Consider the following 17,990-nt stretch of genomic DNA (forward strand, 5'->3'; position numbering starts at 1 on the left):
CTAATAGGATGACTATCACATCTCATACAAAGAGAAAGTCTATGTAAAACAGACTTTCCAAATTATAAGTATACATGAAATCCAAATAGCATAGACTCTACCTTAGTAATTGATTTAGTTAAGGGGCAAGCACATTTCACATACTTGGCTTTCCTGATTGACTTCTGGAATTTTCCCAACTATAATCATGATTTGTACACAATTACACTTACAGTTAGAATAATAAATTACTTATTTTTAATATCTTGATAACTGAATACTCTAATATTCTGATTTATTCTGAATTAATATTCTTAACTTGCATAGACTATCTCTTCATTTATCTGATGATCTTCTTTCATAGTTTGATTCATAAAGATACCTCTCCCCCCATTTTACAAATTTTTTTTTCTGACTTCATTAGAGGTAGAATGATGCAGTTGAAGGTCATAAATTCAAAACCTGCCTCTGCCACTTCCTACCTGTTTTCTCTGGCTGTCCTTCAATGCTGGAATGATTTCTTTTCTCTGCTGCACCTTGGCCACAGACTTCCTTGGCTTCTTTTAAGTCCCAACTAAATTCTGTATTTTTTTACAGGAAGCCTTCCCTAACCCTTCTTTTTTTTTAAATTTTATATTTTATTTGATCATTTCCAAGTATTATTCATTAAAGACAAAGATCATTTTCTTTTCCTCCCCCCAAACCCCCATAGCCGACGAGTGATTCCACTGGGTATTACATGTGTTCTTGATTCGAACCCATTGCTATGTTGTTAATATTTGCATTAGGGTTTCCTTTAGAGTCTCTCCTCTGTCATGTCCCCTCAACCGCTGTGGTCAGGCAGTTGCATTTCCTCGGTGTTTCTACTCCCACAGTTTATCCTCTGCTTATGAATGGTGTTTTTTCTGCTGGTTCCCTGCAGATTGTTCAGGGACATTACACCGCCACTAATGGAGAAGTCCATTACATTCGATTATACCACAGTGTATTAGTTTCTGTGTACAATGTTCTCCTGGTTCTGCTCCTCTTGCTCTGCATCACTTCCTGGAGGTCGTTCCAGTCTCCATGGAATTCCTCCACTTTATTATTCCTTTTTGCACAATAGTATTCCATCACCAACATATACCACAATTTGCTCAGCCATTCCCCAATTGATGGGTATCCCCTCGTTTTCCAGTTTTTGGCCACCACAAAGAGTGCAGCTATGAATATTTTTGTACAAGTCTTTTTGTCCATTGTCTCTTTGGGCTACAGTCCCAGCAGTGCTATGGTTGGAGCAAAGGGTAGATATTCTTTTGTTGCCCTTTGGGCATAGTTCGAAATTGCCCTCCAGAATGGTTGGATCAGTTCACAACTCCACCAGCAACGAATTAATGTCCCTACTTTGCCACAATCCCCTCCAGCATTCATTACTTTCCTTTGCTATCATTTTAGCCAATCTGCTTGGTGTGAGGTGATACCTCAGAGTGGTTTTGATTTGCACCTCTCTGATTATAAGAGATTTAGAACACTTCTACATGTGCTTATTAATAGTTTTGATTTCTTTATCTGAGAACTGCCTATCCATGTCCCTTGCTCATTTATCAATTGGAGAATGGCTTGATTTTTTGTACAGTTGATTTAGCTCTTTATAAATTTGAGTAATTAAACCTTTGTCAGAGGTTTCTATGAAGATTTTTTCCCAATTTGTTGTTTCCCTTCTGATTTTAGTTACATTGGTTTTGTTTGTACAAAAGCTTTTTAATTTGATGTAGTCAAAATTATTTATTTTACATTTTGTGATTCTTTCTATGTCTTGCTTGGTTTTAAAGTCTTTCTCCTCCCAAAGGTCTGACATGTATACTATTATGTGTTTACCCAATTTACTTATGGTTTCCTTCTTTATGTTTAAGTCATTCACCTATTTTGAATTTATCTTGGTGTAGGGTGTGAGGTGTTGATCCAAACCTAATCTCTCCCACACTGTCTTCCAGTTTTCCCAACAGTTTTTATCGAATAGTGGATTTTTGTCCCAAAAGCTGGGATCTTTGGGTTTATCGTATACTGTCTTGCTGAGGTCGCTTTCCCCCAGTCTATTCCACTGATCTTCCTTTCTGTCTCTTAGCCAGTACCAAATTGTTGACTGCTGCTTTGTAATATAGTTTAAGGTCTGGGACTGCAAGGCCCCCATCATTTTTGTTTTGTTTTTTTCATTATTTCCCTGGATATCCTTGATCTTTTGTTATTCCAGATGAATTTTGTTATGGTTTTTTTCTAAATCAGTAAAGAAATATTTTGGTAGTTCAATGGGTATGGCACTAAATAGATAAATAAGTCTGGGTAGGATGTTCATTTTTATTATATTGGCTCGTCCTATCCATGAGCAGTTAATGTTTTTCCAATTGCTCAAGTCTAGTTTTAGTTGTGTGGAGAGTGTTTTGTAGTTGTGTTCATATAGTTCCTGTGTTTGTCTCGGGAGGTAGATTCCTAGGTATTTTATTTTGTCTAAGGTGATTTTGAATGGGATTTCTCTTTCTAGTTCTTGCTGCTGAGCTGTGTTGGAGATATATAGAAAAGCTGATGATTTATGTGGGTTTATTTTGTATCCTGCAACTTTGCTAAAGTTGTTGATTATTTCAATTAGCTTTTTGGTTGAATCTCTAGGATTCTTTAAGTAGACCATCATGCCATCTGCAAAGAGTGATAACTTGGTCTCCTCCTTGCCTATTTTGATGCCTTCAATTTCTTTTTCTTCTCTAATTGCTACTGCTAGTGTTTCTAGTACAATGTCAAATAGTAGAGGTGATAATGGGCATCCTTGTTTCACTCCTGATCTTATTGGGAATTCATCTAGTTTATCCCCATTGCAGATGATATTAGCTGATGGTTTTAGATATATACTGTTTATTATTTTTAGGAACGACCCTTCTATTCCTATGCTTTCTAGTGTTTTTAATAGGAATGGGTGTTGTATTTTATCAAATGCTTTTTCTGCGTCTATTGAGATAATCATGTGGTTCTTGCTGGTTTGCTTGTTGATGTGGTCAATTATGTGGATGATTTTCCTAATGTTGAACCAGCCCTGCATCCCTGGTATAAATCCTACTTGATCATGGTGGATGACCCTTCTGATCACTTGCTGGAGTCTTTTTGCTAGTATCTTATTTAAGATTTTTGCATCTATATTCATTAGGGAGATTGGTCTATAGTTTTCTTTCTCTGTTTTTGACCTGCCTGGTTTTGGAATCAGTACCATGTTTGTATCATAAAAGGAGTCTGGTAGAACTCCCTCTTTGCTTATTATGTCAAATAGTTTGTATAGTATTGGGATTAACTGTTCTCTGAATGTTTGATAGAATTCACTGGTGAATCCATCAGGCCCTGGGGATTTTTTCTTAGGAAGTTCTTTGATGGCTTGTTGGATTTCATTTTCTGATATGGGATTATTTAAGATTTCTATTCCTTCTTCTGTTAGTCTAGGCAGTTTGTATTTTTGTATATATTCATCCATATCATCTAAATTGGTGTATTTATTTCAATATAATTGGGAAAAGTAATTTTTAATGATTGCCTTAATTTCCTCTTCATCAGATGTGATGTCCCCCTTTTCATCTTTGATGCTGTTAATTTGCTTTTCTTCCTTCCTTTTTTAAATTAGATTGACCAGTACTTTGTCTATTTTGTTTGTTTTTTTCAAAGTACCAGCTTCTTGTCTCATTTATTAAATCAATAGTTCTATCACTTTTGATTTTATGAATTTCTCCCTTAATTTTTAGGATTTCTAGTTTGGTTTTCTGCTGGGGGGTTTTAATTTGATCGCTTTCGAGTTTTTTTATTTGCATTTCCAATTGATTGATCTCTGCTCTCCCTAGTTTTTTGATGTATGCACTCAGGGATATAAATTTACCTCTGATTACCTCTTTGGCTGCATCCCAAAAGGTTTGAAAGGATGTCTCACCATTGTCATTTTCCTCGATGAAATTGTTAATTTTTTCTATGATTTCTTCTCTAACTAAATGATTTTGGAGTATCATATTTTTTTATTTCCAATTAGTTTTTGATTTGGTTTTCCATGTACCTTTACTGATCATTATTTTTATTGCCTTGTGATCTGAGAAGGCTACATTAATTATTTCTGCTTTTCTGCATTTGTGTGCCATATTTCTGTGACCTAATGTATGGTCAATTTTTGTGAATGTGCCATGTGGTGCTGAGAAGAAGGTGTATTCCTTTTTATCCCTATTTATTTTTCTCCATATGTCTATTAATTCTAATTTTTCTAAGATTTCATTCACTTCTTTTACCTCTTTCTTATTCATTTTTTGATTTGATTCATCTAAATTTGATAATGGTTGGTTTAAGTCTCCCACTAATATGGTTTTACTGTCTATTTCTTCCTTCAATTCTCCTAGTTTCTCCATTAGAAATTTGGGTGCTATATTATTTGGTGCATACATGTTGATTAATGATATTTCCTCATTGTCTAAAGTCCCTTTTAACAAAATATAATTACCTTCCCTATCCCTTTTGATCAGGTCTATTTTTGCTTTGGCTTTATCAGATATCATGATTACCACTCCTGCCTTCTTTCTGTCAGTTGAGGCCCAGAAGGTCTTACTCCATCCTTTAATTCTGACCTTGTGGGTGTCAACCTGCCTCATGTGTGTTTCTTGAAGACAACATATGGTAGGGTTTTGGATTCTAATCTATTCTGCTATTCGTCTACGTTTTATGGGTGAGTTCATCCCATTCATGTTCAAAGTTATGACTGTCATTTGTGGATTCCCTGGCATTATTATATCCTTCCCTAATTCTAACCTTTTCTTCTTCAGCTCTACCTTTTAGTCCAGTGATTTACTTTAAATCAGACCCCCTTGTCCCCTCCGTTCATATGTTTCCTTTTTTAGTCCCTCCCTTTTTGTTCCCTCCCCCTCCCCCCTCTCTTTCCCTCCCCTTTTGTTTTCCCTCCCCCCATCCCTCCCTTGCTTTCCCTTCTCCCTACCCTTGTTGGGTAAGATAGAATTCAAGATCCCAATGGATCTGGGTGTTTTTCCCTCTGAGATGATTTCCCTGAGATTAAGGTTTAAGTAAAAATTCTCTTCCTCTCCTTCTTATAGGAGTTTCCTTCCCCTCCTCTTCCCATGTGTATCTTTATGTGAGAAAGATTATTCTATTTGGTCTTTCTTTACCCCCTATTTATACATTACATTTTCCCCACATGTTAGTATACATAGATTGATATAAATGTAGTCCTTATAGAAGAGAGTTTGAATAAAAGAAGAAGATAACATTTTTCTCTTTTTCCCTTTCCTTCATATTTACTTTTTCAGGTATTCCTTGCTCTTTGTTTTTTGGTGTTGAACTTTCCACAGAGCTCTGGTCTTTTCTTTGCAAAAAGTTGGACATCTCCTATTTTGTTGAATGCCCATACTTTCCCTTAGAAGTATATAGTCAGTTTTGCTGGGTAGCTGATTCTTGGTTGAAGGCACAGCTCTCTTGCCTTTCTGAAGATCATGTTCCATGCCTTACGATCATTCAGAGGAGAAATTGCAAGGTCTTGTGTGACCCTGATTGGCATTCCTTTATATCTAAATTGTCTTTTTCTGGCTTCTTGTAGGATTTTTTCTTTTGTTTGAGAGCTTTGGAATTTGGCAATTACATTTCTGGGAGTTGTCTTTTGGGGTTTTAAAGTGTAGAGGGTGTTCTGTGAGCTCTGTCAGTGGTTGTATTGCCCCCTTGTTCTAGAATCTCTGGGCAATTTTCTTTGATTATATCTTGTATTATGATGTCGAATTTGCTGTTTATTTCTGGCTTTTCTGGAAGTCCAATTATTCTTAAATTATCTCTTCTCCCTCTATTTTCCAAATCTGTCACCTTGTCAGTGAGATATTTTATGTTCTTGGTCTTTTGGCTTTGCTTTATTAGTTCTTGCTTTAAAGCCTGGTTTTCCTTTTCAGTTTGGTCAAACTGGTTTTGTAGATGCATGTACTTCTTTTGCATTATTTCCTATTTCTCCTCCCAGAAGGCTTCCATCTTTTTGATCATTTCTGATTCATATTCTTCATGGGTTTGTGGAGAATTTCCATTTCCTTTGGAAGGTTTTGGAGCATTTTCTTGTGTTTCGTCTTCTATCTCCTCTGTGCTTTGTATTTTTGCTCCATAAAATGTGTCCCAAGTCGCCCCCTTCTTCTTGTTTTTTTTTTTTTTTTGGAATTTTGGGTTTTTTGTGCTTCTGTGGAGTTTGCCATTTCTATGTGAGTGGCGAGGATTAGCTTTTCTTATCTCTGTCTGGTGTTCAGAGGTTTTAGCCCTAGGCAGATTGTCCATTCTATGGCTTGGCCCTTGTTTCTGTGCTGGAAGAGCCAGCACTCTGAGGGGGGAGGGGCTGCGGCTTCCAGGAGCTCTGAGGGCTGGTGATAGGATTAACCTCAGACTGAGTATGCCCTCAGGCAAGGACCTTCAGTGAGACTCAGATGGAAGGATCTGGTCAGGGGACTACAGGCTCCTCCTGTCTCTCTCTGTTTCCCTGCTGTCTGGGTGTCCCCTCGACTGGGTCAGGTTGTTTTCAGGAATCGGCCTTTAACTCCGAGGCCCTTTTGCCAGCCCTGAGGGTTACTGTTGTTTCAGATGACCCTGCACTCTGAGGGGGAGGGGTGGCTTCCTGGAGCTCCAAGGGCTCCTGATAGGATTAACCCTCAACTGAGTATGCCCTGAGGCAGGGACTTTCAGTGAGACTCAGATGGAAGGATCTGGTCAGGGAGTTACAGGCCATTCCCCCCCCCCCCATCTCTCTCTGCCTCCCTACTGTCTGGGTGCCCCCACGACTGGCTCAGCTCATTTTCAGGGGGTGGCCCTCAGAACAGCCGGCTCCCGAGGCCCTCCTGCCTGCCCTGAGGTTCCTGCTGCTGCCTCAGACTCAGTACTCTGGGTTGGGGGTGATGGGTCCTGGGACCTTCCCTTTGCCTTCCCCTTAGATCCGAGTCATCTCGGGCTCCAACTCTTGGGGGGCCGTACCTTTTGATCCAGGTCCAGGAGGAGTGTTTCCGGGGTCTAGTCTGCTGTTTGTTTTGAGTTTCGATGCCCTAGGAGCATTCCTTTTGAGATCAGTAAGGAAGGGTTTCTGGAGCTCCGAACTTTAGCTTTCTCTAAGCTGCCATCTTGACTGGAAGTCCCCCAACCCTTCTTAATTCTAGTGCTTTCCGCTCTGTTAATTATTTTCTATTTATATTATATATGTACACATATATATCTATATCTATATCTGTATCTATCTATCTATCTATCTATCTATCTATCTATCTATCTATCTATCTATCTATCTATCTATCTATCTTATTTTGCATCTTGTCTACATTTGTTTGCATCTTGTCTCCACCACTAGAGTGAAAGTTTCTCGATGGCTGGGTCTGTCCTTTGCCTCTTTTTTGTAGACTCAGTGTTTGGCAGTGACTGGCACATAGTAGGCACTTCATGCACTTTATTCCTGGACTTTTGAAATAGTGGTCTAGTTAGTCCACCTACTTAAAATCTCTTTCCACTTTGAATCTATCCTCCATTCAGTTGTCAAAATGGTTTTCCTAAAGTGCAGAACTGGCCATGCCACTTCCCAGCTTGATAAACTCCAATGGCTCCCTATTGCCATTGAGATAAAATATAAAATCCTCTTTATTTGGATTTCCAAGTCCTGCACAACCTGGCCCCTTTACATGTTTCCTTCTTACATTTTATTCTATTCTACATGTTCTAAGATCCAGTGCCTTCCTATTAATCCTCAGACATGACACTGTAGTTCCCAGCTCTATTTTCACTGATTGTCCATGTCTGGAATACTCTCCCCCCTCACCTCTATCTTATGGGATCCTAGGCTACCTTCAAGGTTTATTACAAATCCCACCTTATGCAAGAAATTTTTCTTGGCCCCTCCTCTTTCTTCTCATTTTCATCATCAAAAAATTGTATTGACTTTACCTTCCATTTGTACTTCACGTCTTGTATGTACAGGTATTTTTATGTTTTCTCCTTTATTAGAAGATGAGCTTTTGAGGGCAGGTAATGTTTTTATTTTTCTTTAGAATCTTAGTGCTCAACACACTAATTATTTGATAAATGTGTTTTGATTGATTGCTTAATAAGTATTCCTTGAATTGAATTTAATATCCTAGTTTTTGAGTTAAGTTGTAGTCTATAGACTTTGCTACTGTACATAGGAGATACATTCTTTCCCTGATCTTCCCATATAAGCCAGCATGAGGTCTCTGAAAATAAGTACCTCTTATAATTTTTGTGATCGATATAACTCATGTTTTGTTTCCCTAAAGTCTGCCTTATCATTTATCCTGACAGCATGTTATGATTGAAATGGAATGAGTCATATTTTGTGCTTGACATTGTTCAGAGAAAGACTATTCCTTTGAACCAGCAACTTATTTTCCATGTGGGATCCAAATGTTAACATTTTTTATATCAAAACATTTTATTCCAGCTAACCTTTGTGATTATTCCAGTGTAAAACCATGCAATGGTAATGTATTTATATGTGATAAAATAATTTGCTTCTTTTAAGTGTCAGAATTTTCTTTAAAGGAAATAACATAATTTCTAAGTTGTTTCTTAAAAACTAGAGTTGAAAATTTGATTCAGGAGAAGGAGGGAGAGAGAAAGAGGAGAGAAAAAGGGATGAAAGGGAGAAATTTAGGTGTGAGGAGAGAGAGAGAGAGCGAGGCAGAGACTGAGAATAGGATTAAGAATGAATTTGGGGAGCAGCTTGGTAGCACAGTGAGCCTGGAGTTTGAAGGACCTTGGTTCAAATGTGGCCTCAAATACTTTCTAGCTGTATGACCTCGGGCAAGTTACTTAACTCCAACTCCCTACCCCTTGCCTCTCTTCTGTCTTAGAATTGATACTAAGACAGAAGGTAAGGGTTTTTTTTTTTTAAAGAATGAATGATTGTGGGGGAATTGGTTAGGGAAGACCAGAAGGAAAAGCTACAAATATTAAACTCCCAAATATATTTTTCTCTAATGCAAGAGATTATATTGATATAATTTCTCCTATTGAGTTGAAGTTCTTAGATATAAGTCCTCTCCTGTACATAGGCAAGAGTTTAACACATAGTAGGCACTTAAGAAATGTTAAATTGCTTGATATAAAAAGGCAGATTTATATGGTTGTAGCTTTTAATGTGATGAGAAATGTTAAGTGATCAGACTCCTCCCATCTTTTAAGGAATAAGGATTTGTCTTTGTCATTAATTACTAAGTTATGCTAAGTTTTTTGAAGTATTTTGTAGGCCTAGCCCCTCTATTATGTTTAAAGAACAGTAAGTCTAGGTTTTCACAACTTTATGTCTCAACTCTAATAAAATATGCTCCTGACTAATCTCCCTTAAGTTCCATTTTCCTTTAGTTTCACTCTACTCTTATCTATTCCTTTATAGTTTTGAAAGGAATCATCCTCATTTCTCTCATTGCCTCATTCTTTCTTTTAAAATATCTATAATAACTTATTAATGCCAAATGGACCAAAGACAATACTTAGAAAGCTATTTCTGATCTAAATTTCTGACCAGCATGAAATTTATTTCCTAGTTGCCTCTATGAAGTATCTTTAAATTGACTGCCATTTTGTCTTGGTGATAAAAATACACTAGATCAACTAGTTATTTTTGTCAGATTTGGTTTTAAAACTCTACTAGTTGCTAATTGAAGCAAACATAATTGGCCATGAACTATTCTACATTGACGGTATCAAATTGGCTGAAATAACTAGACATATAAACCAAAGTGCTGTTGTTTTGGTTGTAAATAATTCTGCTACTGTGGCAGTGTACCAGTTGGAAGAGTAGGAATTCATTTAGTAAGTTAAAAATTTAAATCTTTTACCTTTTACCTGTCATTATCTTGGAATGGGATATATTTCTGTTTCATTTTAGTTAATTTTATTTGGCATAAGTAGCTATGTTTATATTTTATGTATTTTGAATTCCAGATAAATGCCCTACAGGCAGAAGTTAATTTTCATAGAAGTATCTACAACCTCCAAATTAAGTACACCAAAGCTGTTTTTGATGCTATAAAGCAAGCCTATCATTCTTTTTTGGCAAATGTTGATGGCGTTCTATGTTCCCCATTAAGAGGTAAGTAGCATTTCAGTCAGTGTCCAAGTCTTATGGTGATTTCCAAATAGCACATGCTATTTGGAAAATACTGAAAAATTCCAAACCATGGAAATGGTAATATAGCAGAACAGAAGTTATAAGAAAGTGCTTTGTAAACTATTAAATATTATTTAAGTGGCCGTTATAATTTTAACTTTGAAACCAGCTCAAAAGCACATATGTCTAGAACTTTCACCCTTAGGATTCCACATTGAAAACTGTCATTTGTATTCTTTTTGCTCTTGTTATCAGTATATCTGATATATCTGGCTTTCAGGAATGGAAAAGATGACTTTTCCTAAATGTAACTGCTACAGTGTAGTCCTTTGTCTACATGTCCTTGTTCTTTCATCTTCCTGTCATTTTTATTAACTTCAATTTTTGTACAGAATACTCTTGGTAAATTGGTGGCAGATAAATACATGGCATATATATGCACATATATACATACATGTACATACATTTATATATTTCTCTCCCTCCCTACTATTTGTAGGTACTAACTGTTAAGTATAAAGACCAAACTATTAGATATTTATGAACTTCTTTTCTATTACTATGTTTTCAGAATCATAGATCTTGATTAGAGGGGTCTCAGGAAATCATCTGATCTACATGTCTGCTTCTGTGCAGGACAGTTAGTACAGAGAGAAGGTTGTATGCCTTTTTCATCAAAATTAGAAGGATGTAGTTTTGTGAAAGAAGTGTTTGGGCAATTTAGAATGTCTTTGAAAAAGACTTGAATTCATGCATCTTCAGGACTTCAAAAAAATCCATGTTTCCATGGATATAGATGTCCGCAAAGCAGATCCTAACCCCTCTACACCTCATGAGTTGCTGTGGCACAATTTAGGAAGACCTGAATTCAAATTTGGCCCCAGACATTTATTTATTAGCTGTGTAACTCTGGGCAAGTCTCTTAACTCTGCCTCAGTTTTCTCATCTGTAAACTGAGCTGGAGAAGGAAATGACAAACAATTCTAGTATCTTTGGCAAGAAAACCTCAAATGGTTTCACAAAGAGTTGAACATGATGAGACAATTAAACAACAAAATGTATATGCATATTTTTTCCCTCTTGCAGATGTTCTTTCTTCTTATTTAAACCTTAAAGCTGAACCATCAGACACTGCATTCAGAGACTTTCTCTCTATTTTAAAAAACAATGCTGAACAGATTCAAGAGGCAGTTGACACTTTGACTCCATCAGAAAATCTCCAGGCTGAAGGTAACAATTTTACTTGTTCAACTTTAGAAAGCACACAATGAAAAATTGTCTTGTCAGCTATGCTGTGATTCTGTGAAAACAAGGTAGCTATCAGAAGAGGAAAATAATTCATCTCTGTTTGACAAACCAATGTTTTAGGACTTTGTAAATTAGTTTTTCCTTTAGAGGTGACTTTGCAACTTGATCATTATGTTCAAAAGTCAGTTATAGAAATTCTGTTTAATTCTTAATTTTCCCTCATGTCAAATGAAGGAATGTTTAATGCCCTTAATCAAAGAGATCCTTTGCCCTCGCTAAGAGCCTATGAATAGCAATGATTAGTGCCTTTTTTACATAGATCACACTATGACAAATCACTTGAAAACTTCTAGCCCTCCTGAATCTGTATTCCTTTACTTTGTTCATGTTGAGAAAGAATACTAATAATGCCAGAAAATTTGTGGATTGGAATTCACTTTCTACTAATTTCATAATCCTTACATCTCTTTGTTAATTAACTCAAGGGTCTTCAGTCTTTAAATGTTTCAAAGAGCGAGATGATCTTTAAGGTTCTGTCCAGCTCTGTCATTTAGATGGAATGGAAATTTAGTGATAAAGATGTGTTTGCATTTCTGAGCCTCAGTTTCCCCATATGAAAAAGAGCAAGTTGAATTCAGTGACCTTTGTGGTCCACATAAACCCTAAATTTTTAATCCTTTGATTATTTTTTTTGTTTTTGTTTTTTTTTGTTTTTGTTTTTTTTTATTTGACCATTTCCAAGCATTATTCATTAAAGACATAGATAATTTTTCTTTTCCTCCCCCCCAACCCCCATAGCCGACGAGTGATTCCACTGGGTGTCACATGTTTTCTTGATTTGAACCCATTGCTATGTTGATAATATTTGCATTAGAGTGTTCATTTAGAGTCTCTCCTCTGTCATGTCCCCTCAACCGCTGTGGTCAGGCAGTTGCTTTTCCTCGGTGTTTCTACTCACATAGTTTATCATTTGCTTATGAATAGTGTTTTTTTCTCCTAGATCCCTGCAAATTGTTCAGGGACATTACACCGCCACTAATGGAGAAGTCCATTACTTTCGATTATACCACAGTGTATTAGTCTCTCTGTACAATGTTCTCCTGGTTCTGCTCCTCTCGCTCTGCATCACTTCCTGGAGGTTGTTCCAGTCTACATGGAACTCCTCCACTTTATTATTCCTTTTAGCACAATAGTATTCCATCACCAACATATACCACAATTTGCTCAGCCATTCCTCAATTGATGGGCATCCCCTCATTTTCCAGTTTTTGGCCACCACAAAGAGTGCAGCTATGAATATTTTTGTACAAGTCTTTTTGTCCATTATCTCTTTGGGGTACAGACCCAGCAGTGCTATGGTTGGAGCAAAGGGTAGATATTCTTTTGTCGCCCTTTGGACATAGTTCGAAATTGCCCTCCAGAATGGTTGGATCAGTTCACAACTCCACCAGCAATGAATTAATGTCCCTACTTTGCCACATCCCCTCCAGCATTCATTACTTTCCTTTGCTATCATTTTAGCCAATCTGCTTGGTGTGAGGTGATACCTCAGAGTGGTTTTGATTTGCACCTCTCTGATTATAAGAGATTTAGAACACTTCTACATGTGCTTATTAATAGTTTTGATTTCTTTATCTGAGAACTGCCTATCCATGTCCCTTGCCCATTTATCAATTGGAGAATGGCTTGATTTTTTGTACAGTTGATTTAGCTCTTTATAAATTTGAGTAATTAAACCTTTGTCAGAGGTTTCTATGAAGATTTTTCCCAATTTGTTGTTTCCCTTCTGATTTTAGTTACATTGGTTTTGCTTGTACAAAAGCTTTTTAATTTGATGTAGTCAAAATTATTTATTTTACATTTTGTGATTCTTTCTATGTCTTGCTTGGTTTTAAAGCCTTTCCCCTCCCAAAGGTCTGACATGTATACTATTCTGTGTTTACCCAATTTACTTATGGTTTCCTTCTTTATGTTTAAGTCACTCACCCATTTTGAATTTATCTTGGTGTAGGGTGTGAGGTGTTGATCCAAACCTAATCTCTCCCACACTGTCTTCCAGTTTTCCCAACAGTTTTTATCGAATAGTGGATTTTTGTCCCAAAAGCTGGGATCTTTGGGTTTATCGTATACTGTCTTGCTGAGGTCGCTTTCCCCCAGTCTATTCCACTGATCTTCCTTTCTGTCTCTTAGCCAGTACCAAATTGTTGACTGCTGCTTTGTAATATAGTTTAAGGTCTGGGACTGCAAGGCCCCCATCATTTTTGTTTTGTTTTTTTCATTATTTCCCTGGATATCCTTGATCTTTTGTTATTCCAGATGAATTTTGTTATGGTTTTTTTCTAAATCAGTAAAGAAATATTTTGGTAGTTCAATGGGTATGGCACTAAATAGATAAATAAGTCTGGGTAGGATGTTCATTTTTATTATATTGGCTCGTCCTATGCATGAGCAGTTAATGTTTTTCCAATTGCTCAAGTCTAGTTTTAGTTGTGTGGAGAGTGTTTTGTAGTTGTGTTCATATAGTTCCTGTGTTTGTCTCGGGAGGTAGATTCCTAGGTATTTTATTTTGTCTAAGGTGATTTTGAATGGGATTTCTCTTTCTAGTTCTTGCTGCTGAGCTGTGTTGGAGATATATAGAAAAGCTGATGATTTATGTGGGTTTATTTTGTATCCTGCAACTTTGCTAAAGTTGTTGATTATTTCAATTAGCTTTTTGGTTGAATCTCTAGGATTCTTTAAGTAGACCATCATGTCATCTGCAAAAAGTGATAACTTGGTCTCCTCCTTGCCTATTTTGATGCCTTCAATTTCTTTTTCTTCTCTAATTGCTACTGCTAGTGTTTCTAGTACGATGTCAAATAATAGGGGTGATAATGGGCATCCTTGTTTCACTCCTGATCTTATTGGGAATGCATCTAGTTTATCCCCATTGCAAATGATATTAGCTGATGGTTTTAGATATATACTGTTTATTATTTTTAGGAATGACCCTTCTATTCCTATGCTTTCTAGTGTTTTTAATAGGAATGGGTGTTGTATTTTATCAAAGGCTTTTTCTGCATCTATTGAGATAATCATGTGGTTCTTGTTGGTTTGCTTGTTAATGTGGTCAATTATGTGGATGGTTTTCCTAATATTGAACCAGCCCTGCATCCCTGGTATAAATCCTACTTGATCATGGTGGATGACCCTTCTGATCACTTGCTGAAGTCTTTTTGCTAGTATCCTATTTAAGATTTTTGCATCTATATTCATTAGGGAGATTGGTCTATAGTTTTCTTTCTCTGTTTTTGACCTGCCTGGTTTTGGAATCAGTACCATGTTTGTGTCATAAAAGGAGTTTGGTAGAACTCCCTCTTTGCTTATTATGTCAAATAGTTTGTATAGTATTGGGATTAACTGTTCTCTGAATGTTTGATAGAATTCACTGGTGAATCGATCAGGCCCTGGGGATTTTTTCTTAGGAAGTTCTTTGATGACTTGTTGGATTTCATTTTCTGATATGGGATTATTTAAGAATTCTATTTCCTCTTCTGTTAGTCTAGGCAGTTTATATTTTTGTATATATTCATCCATATCTCCAAAATTCGTGTATTTATTGCCATATAATTAGGCAAAGTAATTTCTAATGATTGCCTTAATTTCCTCTTCATCGGAGGTGCTGTCCCCCTTTTCATCTTTAATGCTGTTAATTTGCTTTTCTTCCTTCCTTTTTTTAATTAGATTGACCAGTACTTTGTCTATTTTATTTGTTTTTTTCAAAGTACCAGCTTCTTCTCTTATTTATTAAATCAATAGTTCTATCACTTTCGATTTTATTAATTTCTCCCTTAATTTTTAGGATTTCTAGTTTGGTTTTCTGCTGGGAGATTTTAATTTGATCGCTTTCGAGGTTTTTCATTTGCATTTCCAATTGATTGATCTCTGCTCTCCCTAGTTTGTTAATATAAGCATTCAGGGATATGAATTTACCTCTGATTATCGCTTTGGCTGCATCCCAAAAGGTTTGAAAGGATGTCTCACCATTGTCATTTTCCTCGAAGAAATTATTAATTGTTTCTATGATTTCTTCTTTAACTAAATGATTTTGGAGTATCATATTGTTTAATTTCCAATTGGTTTTAGATTTGGTTTTCCATGTACCATTACTAATCATTATTTTTATTGCCTTGTGATCTGAGAAGGCTGCATTCATTATTTCTGCTTTTCTGCATTTGTGTGCTATGTTTCTGTGACCTAATATATGGTCAATTTTTGTGAATGTGCCATGTGGTGCTGAGAAGAAGGTGTATTCCTTTTTATCCCTATTTATTTTTCTCCATATGTCTATTAATTCTAATTTTTCTAAGATTTCATTCACTTCTTTTACCTCTTTCTTATTTATTTTTTGATTTGATTTATCTAAATTTATCTAAATTTGATAATGGTTGGTTTAAACCACTAATATGGTTTTACTGTCCATTTCTTCCTTCAATTCTCCTAGTTTCTCCATTAGAAATTTGGGTGCTATATTATTTGGTGCATACATGTTGATTAATGATATTTCCTCATTGTCTAAAATCCCTTTTAACAAAATATAATTACCTTCCCTATCCCTTTTGATCAGGTCTATTTTTGCTTTGGCTTTATCAGATATCATGATTACCACTCCTGCCTTCTTTCTGTCAGTTGAGGCCCAGAAGGTCTTACTCCATCCTTTAATTCTGACCTTGTGGGTGTCAACCCGCCTCATGTGTGTTTCTTGAAGAGAACATATGTTAGGGTTTTGGATTTTAATCCATTCTGCTATTCGTCTACGTTTTATGGGTGAGTTCATCCCATTCACGTTCAAATTTATGATTGTCATTTGTGGACTCCCTGGCATTTTGATAGCCTTCCCTAATTCTAACCTTTTCTTCTTCAGCTCTACCTTTTAGTCCAGTGATTTACTTTGAATCAGTCCCCTTTGTCCCCTCCCTTGATGTTTCCCTTTTTAGTCCCTCCCTTTTTGTTCCTTCCCCCTCCCCCTCTCTTTCCCTCCCTTTTTGTTTTCCTTCTCCCCCTCCCCCTCCTTGGTTTTCCCTTCTCCCTACCCTTGTTGGGTAAGATAGAATTCAAGATCCCAATGGATCTAGATGTTTTTCCCTCTCAGAGTTGATTTTCCTGAGATTAAGGTTTAAGTAAAAAACCCTCTCTTCCTCTCCTTCTTATAGGAGTTTTCTTCCCCTCCCCTTCCCATGTGAATCTTTTTGTGAGAAAGATTATTCTATTTGGTCTTTCTTTACCCCCTATTTATACATTACATTTTCCCCACATGTTAGTATACATAGATTGATATAAATGTAGTCTTTATAGAAGAGAGTTTGAGTAAAAGAAGATAACATTTTTCTCCTTTCCCCTTTCCTTCATATTTACCTTTTCAGGTATTCCTTGCTGTTTGTTTTTTGGTGTTGAACTTTCCACAGAGCTCTGGTCTTTTCTTTGCAAAAAGTTGGACATCTCCTATTTTGTTGAATGCCCATACTTTCCCTTAGAAGTATATAGTCAGTTTTGCTGGGTAGCTGATTCTTGGTTGAAGGCACAGCTCTCTTGCCTTTCTGAAGATCATGTTCCATGCCTTATGATCATTCAGAGTAGAACTTGCAAGGTCTTATGTGACCTAGATTGGCATTCCTTTATATCTAAATTGTTTTTTCTGGCTTCTTGTAGGATTTTTTCTTTTGTTTGAGAGCTTTGGAATTTGGCAATTACATTCCTGGGCGTTGTCTTTTGGGGGTTTAGTGTAGAAGGTGTTCTGTGAGCTCTGTCAGTGGCTGTATTACCCCCTTGTTCTAGAATCTCTGGGCAATTTTCTTTGATTATATCTTGTATCACAATGTCGAATTTGGTGTTTATTTCTGGCTTTTCTGGAAGTCCAATTATTCTTAAATTATCTCTTCTCTCCTTTTTGGTGAGATATTTTATGTACTCTTCTAATTTCTTGGTCTTTTGGCTTTGCTTTATTAATTCTTGCTCTTTTACACTATCGTTGTCTTCCAGTTGCCTGATTCTGGCCTTTAAAGCCTGGTTTTGCTTTTCAGTTTGGTCACACTGGTTTTGTAGATGTGTGAATTTCTTTTGTATTATTTCCCACTTTTTCTCCCAGAAGGCTTACATTTTTTGGTCATTTCCGATTCATATTCTTCATGGGTTTGTTTAGAGGTTCCATTTCCTTTGGAAGGTTTTGGAGCATTTTCTTGTGTATCGTCTTCTATCTCCTCTGTATTTTGTATTTTGGCTCCATAGAATGTGTCCAAAGTCTCCCCTTTCTTCTTATTTTTCTTGGGATTTTGGGGCTTCTGTGCTTCTGTGGAGTTTGCCATCACTGAATGGGGAGGATTAGCTTTTCTTATCTCTGTCTGGTGTTCAGAGGCTTTAGTCCTGGGCAGATTGTCGGTTCTATGAGCTTTCCCTGGGTTAAACTGAGTATGCCTTAAGGCAATGACTTTCACTGGAACTGGAATGGAAGGGTCGGACCAGGGGGCCACATTCTCCCCCTGCTCTCTCTGTTTCCCTGCTGCTAAGGTGCCCCCTCGACTGGACTGGGTCTTGTTGCTTTCCAGAAGTTGCCTTCAGAATAGCTGGCCCTGAGGCTGTTTTGTCGGCCCTGAGG

The 17,990-nt window shown here is 36.8% G+C and overlaps 1 protein-coding gene across 10 annotated transcripts in view; it reads left to right on the top strand.

Annotated features, from left to right (window-relative positions):
- The window catches only part of LOC103103181 (uncharacterized), a 275,130-nt gene that overhangs the window by 241,429 nt on the left and 15,711 nt on the right, over positions 1–17,990 (top strand). For all 10 annotated transcript variants that reach the window (XM_007486577.3, XM_007486573.3, XM_007486581.3 and 7 more), the window contains 2 exons: positions 9,946–10,093; positions 11,198–11,341. In XM_007486577.3, the coding sequence (XP_007486639.2) occupies positions 9,946–10,093; positions 11,198–11,341 (292 nt within the window). The remainder of the gene's footprint in view (positions 1–9,945; positions 10,094–11,197; positions 11,342–17,990) is intronic.

Source organism: Monodelphis domestica, chromosome 3 (assembly GCF_027887165.1).
Source record: "Monodelphis domestica isolate mMonDom1 chromosome 3, mMonDom1.pri, whole genome shotgun sequence".
NCBI lineage: Eukaryota > Metazoa > Chordata > Mammalia > Didelphimorphia > Didelphidae > Monodelphis > Monodelphis domestica.